Source organism: Panulirus ornatus, chromosome 46 (genome assembly GCF_036320965.1).
Source record: "Panulirus ornatus isolate Po-2019 chromosome 46, ASM3632096v1, whole genome shotgun sequence".
In the NCBI taxonomy this organism is placed as follows: Eukaryota; Metazoa; Arthropoda; class Malacostraca; order Decapoda; family Palinuridae; genus Panulirus; species Panulirus ornatus.
The window spans coordinates 31154843-31160842 of record NC_092269.1 but is presented as its reverse complement, the minus strand read 5'-3'; the positions used below and the strand labels follow the sequence as shown (position 1 = coordinate 31160842).

The following is a 6000-nucleotide window of genomic DNA, read 5'->3' as shown; positions in this document are numbered from 1 at the left end:
CCTCACTTAAAATTTCCCCACTTAAAAAAAAAAATGCTACTTCCCATTTCCCCCCACTTAAAGAAAAAAGAATTAATTCCCCCCCTTAAAAATTTCCTTCCTTCCCCATTAAAAAAGGAAAAAGCCTTCCTTTCCCCTTTAAAAATTTAACCAAATTTAATTCCCCACTTAAAGATAATGCTCACTTACACTTCCCCACTTAAAGATAATGCTCACTTACACTTCCCCACTTAAAGATAATGCTCACTTACACTTCCCCACTTAAAGATAATGCTCACTTACACTTCCCCACTTAAAGATAATGCTCTCTAACACTTCCCCACTTAAAGATAATGCTCAATTACACTTCCCCACTTACAGATAATGCTCACTTACACTTCCCCACTTAAAGATAATGCTCACTTACACTTCCTCACTTAAAGATAATGCTCTCTAACACTTCCCCACTTAAAGATAATGCTCACTTACACTTCCCCACTTAAAGATAATGCTCACTTACACTTCCCCTTTTAAAAGCATTTCACGCATATAATTCTCAGTTCAAAACTTCCCTCCATTAAGTTTCCTCATTTATGAGTCTCATTTAAAACCATTTCTCACTTAAGTCCTCCAGCACGACGGTACGACCTTTAAGCACGTCGGTACGACCACTGAACACGACGGTACGATCCTTGAGCACGACTGTGCGACCCTTGAGCACGACGGTACGACCCTTGAGCACGACGGTACGACCCTTGAGCACGACGGTACGACCCTTGAGCACGACGGTACGACCCTTGAGCACGACGGTACGACCTTTGAGCACGACGGTACGACCCTTGAGCACCACTGTATGACCCTTGAGCACGACGGTACGACCATTGAGCACGACGGTACGACCATTGAGCACGACGGTACGACCCTTGAGCACGACGGTAAGACCCTTGAGCACGACGGTATGACCCTTGAGCACGACGGTACGACCCTTGAGCACGACGGTAAGACCCTTGAGCACGACGGTAAGACCCTTGAGCACGACGGTAAGACCCTTGAGCACGACGGTGCGACCCTTGGCACGACGGTACGACCCTTAAGCACGACGGTACGACCATTGAGCATGACGGTACGACCCTTGAGCACGACGGTAAGACCCTTGAGCACGACGGTACGACCCTTGAGCACGACGGTACGACCCTTGAGCACGACGGTGCGACCCTTGGCACGACGGTACGACCCTTAAGCACGACGGTACGACCCTTGAGCACCACTGTATGACCCTTGAGCACGACGGTGCGACCCTTGAGCTCGACGGTACGACCCTTGAGCACGACGGTGCGACCCTTGAGCTCGACGGTACGACCCTTGAGCACGACGGTGCGACCCTTGGGTACGATGGTACGACCCTTGGGTGCGATGGTACGACCCTCTTGAGTAGAATGGTACGACCCTTGGGTACGATGGTACGACCCTTGAGTGCGACGGTACGACCCTTGAGCACGACGGTACGACCCTTGAGCACGACGGTACGACCCTTGAGCACGACGGTGCGACCCTTGGACATGACGGAACGACCCTTGAGCACAACTGTACGACCCTTGAGCTCGACGGTACGATCCTTGAGCACGACGGCACGACCCTTGAGCACGACGTTACGACCCTTGAGCACGACGGTAAGACCCTTGAGCACGACGGTAAGACCCTTGAGCACGACGGTACGACCCTTGAGCACCACTTTTCGACCCTTGAGCACGACGGTACGACCCTTGAACACGACAGCACGACCCTCGAGCACGACGGTACGACCTCAGGGTTTGATGACTAAGCCTTTGACCCGACCTTTATGAAGGTCATATGATCCAAGGGTCACAAAGGTCGTGTCTTCGTGCTAAGGGATTGTATTGTCAGGCTGAAGGGTAATATCGTCGTGCTCAAGGGTCGTACCTTTGCACTCAAGGGTCGTACCGTCGTGCTCAAGGGTCGTACCTTCGTGCTCAAGAGTCGCACTGCCGCAATCAAGGGTCGTACCTTCGCACTCAAGCGTCGTAGCGTCGTACTCAAGCGTCGTACCGTCGTGCTCAAGGGTCGTACCGTTGCACTCAAGGGTCGTACCGTTGCACTCAAGGGTCGTACCATCCTACCCAAGGGTCGTACCATCCTACCCAAGAGGGTCGTACCATCGTACCAAAGGGTCGTACTGCCGTACTCAAGTGGGTCGTACCATCACGCTTGCCTTACATCTATATATATATATATATATATATATATATATATATATATATATATATATATATATATATATATATATATATATATTCTACCCCTCCCCCCCTCTCCCCCCCGCAGGTCGTACCTTCTGCCCGAGCACCTTCGACGGCTGGTCGTGTTGGAACGACACCCCGGCCGGCGAGACGACCTACTCTCCGTGCCCTTACTTCATCACCGGCTTCGACCACAAGCGTGAGTTGTGAGGAGCGCTCCCTGGCGCTACCTCGCCAAGGCCGGAAACGGCGATCAAATAGTCATAATGATAATACAAACATATATATATATATATATATATATATATATATATATATATATATATATATATATATATATATATATATATATTTATTTATATATATATATATATATATATATATATATATATATATATATATATATATATATATATATATATATATATATATATATATAAGATAGGTCCATACTTAAATATTCTCTTACGTCTACTTTGACCTCCTTCACAATGTCATTGTATATACCTGTATCTTGCCCACAATTAGGGTTGCACTAAATCATACCCTATGCAAATGAGGGTCAATAACTCATTTCCATACCAGAGCTCTTCACTGTATAATTGTATACAAATCTCCTTAAATACAACTGTATAACTGTATAACATGGTCATATCTCCTTAAATACAACTGTATAACTGTATAACATGGTCAAATCTCCTTAAATACAACTGTATAACTGTATAACATGGTCAAATCTCCTTAAATACAACTGTATGTATTAGACACCACACCTCCCCCCCCCCGCCACCCCTAGACATAAGCTTATACCCCCAGAGAGATGGTTTTCACCCCAGAGAGATGGTTTATACCCCTAGACAGGTGGTTTATGCCCCCAGACAGATGGTTTATACCCCAGACAGATGATTTATACCCCAGACATGGTTTTTACCCTAGACAGATGGTTTTTACCCCTAAACAGATGGTTTATACCCCCAGATAGATGGCTTATACCCCAGACAGATGGTTTTTACCCCAGACAGATGGTTTATACTCCCAGGCAGATGGTTTTTACCCCCAGATAGATGGCTTATACCCTAGCCAGATGGTTTTTACCCCAGACAGATAGTTTATACCCTAGACAGATGGTTTGTAACCCCTAGAGATGGCTTATACCCCCAGACAGATGGTTTTCACCCGACAGATGGTTTTTACCCAAAGACAGATGGTTTATACCCCCAGACAGATGGTTTATACCCCCAGACAGATGGTTTATACCCGACAGATGGTTTATACCCCCAGATAGATGGTTTATACCCCAGACAGATGGTTTATACCCCCAGACAGATGGTTTATACCCGACAGATGGGTTATACCCCAGACAGATGGTTTATACCCCCAGACAGATGGTTTATACCCGACAGATGGGTTATACCCCAGACAGATGGTTTATACCCGACAGATGGGTTATACCCCAGACAGATGGTTTATACCCCCAGACAGATGGTTTATACCTCAGGCAGATGGTTTATACCCTAGACAGATGGTTTATATTCCCAGACAGATGGTTTATATTCCCAGACAGATGGTTTATATCCCCAGGCAGATGGTTTACACCCCAGACAGATGGTTTATATCCCAGACAGATGGTTTATACCCCAGACAGATGGTTTATATCCCAGACAGATGGTTTACACCCCCAGACAGATGGTTTATATCCCAGACAGATGGTTTATCGAACTAGTTCTGTCAAGAAACACCCAAAACGTATTTAAGGTAATTCTTTTTTTTAGGTGTCTGTTTCCTTCAAGATAACCCTTAAGGGAATCTGGACTTTTCCTTAAGATATCTTTAAAGTCACGTTTGTTTCCTTAAAGATATCCCCAAAGGCATTTGTACTGACCCTAAAATCTCATGGATAATAAGGGCTTCCCTTAACTATTTAAAAAGACTCGTTTATTCCTCCCTTAAAATCGCCCTTAAAACAGGTGTGTTGTTTTCCTAAAATTATCTCATTTCCCTAAAAATTTTAAGACTTAAGACGTCATTTACAACAATCCAAATGAAGCGTATCCCTAAAATTACCTTAAATACATGTGTATCTCCCTTAAAACATCCCTGTGGATTGACCTACGCACACGTGCAAATCCCCTAAATTAATGTGCACACACGTATTTCCCTAAAATTTCCCTAAATATGTAAAATTCTCCTAAATACATCTGCATTTAAAACTGCTGTAAAACACGCGTATTTCCCTTAAGAACATCCCTATGTACACTTGTATTTCCCCTAAAAATTTCCCTAAAGACACGTGGTCTTTCCCCTAAAATATTCCTAAAGAAACGTGGTCTTTCCCCTAAAAATTTCCCTAAAGACACGTGGTCTTTTACCTAAAAATTTTCCTAAAGACACGTGGTCTTTCTCCTAAAAATATCCCTAAATACACGTGGTCTTTCTCCTAAAAATGTCCCTAAAGACACGTGGTGTTTCCCCTAAAAATATCCCCTAAAGACACGTGGTCTTTCCCCTAAAAAATTCCCTAAAGACACGTGGTCTTTCCCCTAAAAATTTTCCGAAAGACACGTGGTCTTTCCCCTAAAAATATCCCTAAAGACACGTGGTCTTTCTCCTAAAAATATCCCTAAAGACACGTGGTCTTTCCCCTAAAAATATCCCCTAAAGACACGTGGTCTTTCCATTAAAAATTTCCCTAAAGACACGTGGTCTTTCCCCTAAAAATTTCCCTAAAGACACGTGGTCTTTCCCCTAAAAATATCCTTAAAGACACGTGGTCTTTCCCCTAAAAATATCCCTAAAGACACGTGGTCTTTCCCCTAAAAATATCCCTAAAGACACGTGGTCTTTCCCCTAAAGACACGTAGTCTTTCCCCTAAAATTATCCCTAAAGACACGTGGTCTTTCCCCTAAAAATTTCCCTAAAGACACGTGGTCTTTTCCCCTAAAAATATCCCCTAAAGACACGTGGTCTTCTCCCCCCCTCCACAAGCAGGTATGGCTCACAAGGCGTGTAATGAGGATGGCACGTGGTTCCGGCACCCAGAGACGAACCTCACGTGGTCCAACTACACCACGTGCATTGACCTGGAGGACCTAATGGTACGTGGGGGTCAAGGGGCGAGGGTGGAGTTGACTAGGGGGGTGTAAGGGGGGTTTAAGGGGTTGACATGGGGATGAGGGGGGGGGATGAGGGGGGCTATGTATATTATATGTATAGAAAGTGAAGGCTATGGTCTCGCTGGGGGCGCTCTGAGGAGATAGATAGATAGATAGATAGATAGATAGATAGATAGATAGACAGATGGATAGATAGACAGATAGATAGATAGATAGATAGATAGAGACATGCAGATACATAGACATATAAATAGACAGACAAACACAGATAGATAGATAAATTGATAGATAGATAGATAAATAGATGACTAGACATATAGATAGGTAGATAAGAGAGAGAGAGAGAGAGAGAGAGAGAGAGAGAGAGAGAGAGAGAGAGAGAGAGAGAGAGAGAGAGAGAGAGAGAGAGGTGGTCATGGACAACAGTACCGTTTACGGCTAAAAAAAACAAACCAACAAACAGATATCCGTTGCACAGAGCAGCAACAGATCTACCGTTGCCGTGGGAACAGAGCGCTCAGGCCAACAGAGCCAACAGAAAATATCAACATACGAAATATATGAAATAAATAAATATATACAACCGTTGAATATGTCACTTAAATCCCCACATGTATCATAAATCTCTGGGGGGGGGATTTAGCGCCAT

At 44.4% G+C, this 6000-nt stretch overlaps 1 protein-coding gene and 1 long non-coding RNA gene across 3 annotated transcripts in view; one reads left to right on the top strand and one right to left on the bottom strand.

The window, feature by feature from the left end:
- Window positions 1–6000, bottom strand: part of LOC139763370 (uncharacterized) — a 210204-nt gene that overhangs the window by 49365 nt on the left and 154839 nt on the right. The window lies entirely within an intron of this gene.
- The window catches only part of LOC139763368 (uncharacterized), a 200559-nt gene that overhangs the window by 126991 nt on the left and 67568 nt on the right, over window positions 1–6000 (top strand). For both annotated transcript variants that reach the window (XM_071689388.1, XM_071689387.1), the window contains exons 6-7: window positions 2323–2436; window positions 5227–5333. In XM_071689388.1, the coding sequence (XP_071545489.1) occupies window positions 2323–2436; window positions 5227–5333 (221 nt within the window). The remainder of the gene's footprint in view (window positions 1–2322; window positions 2437–5226; window positions 5334–6000) is intronic.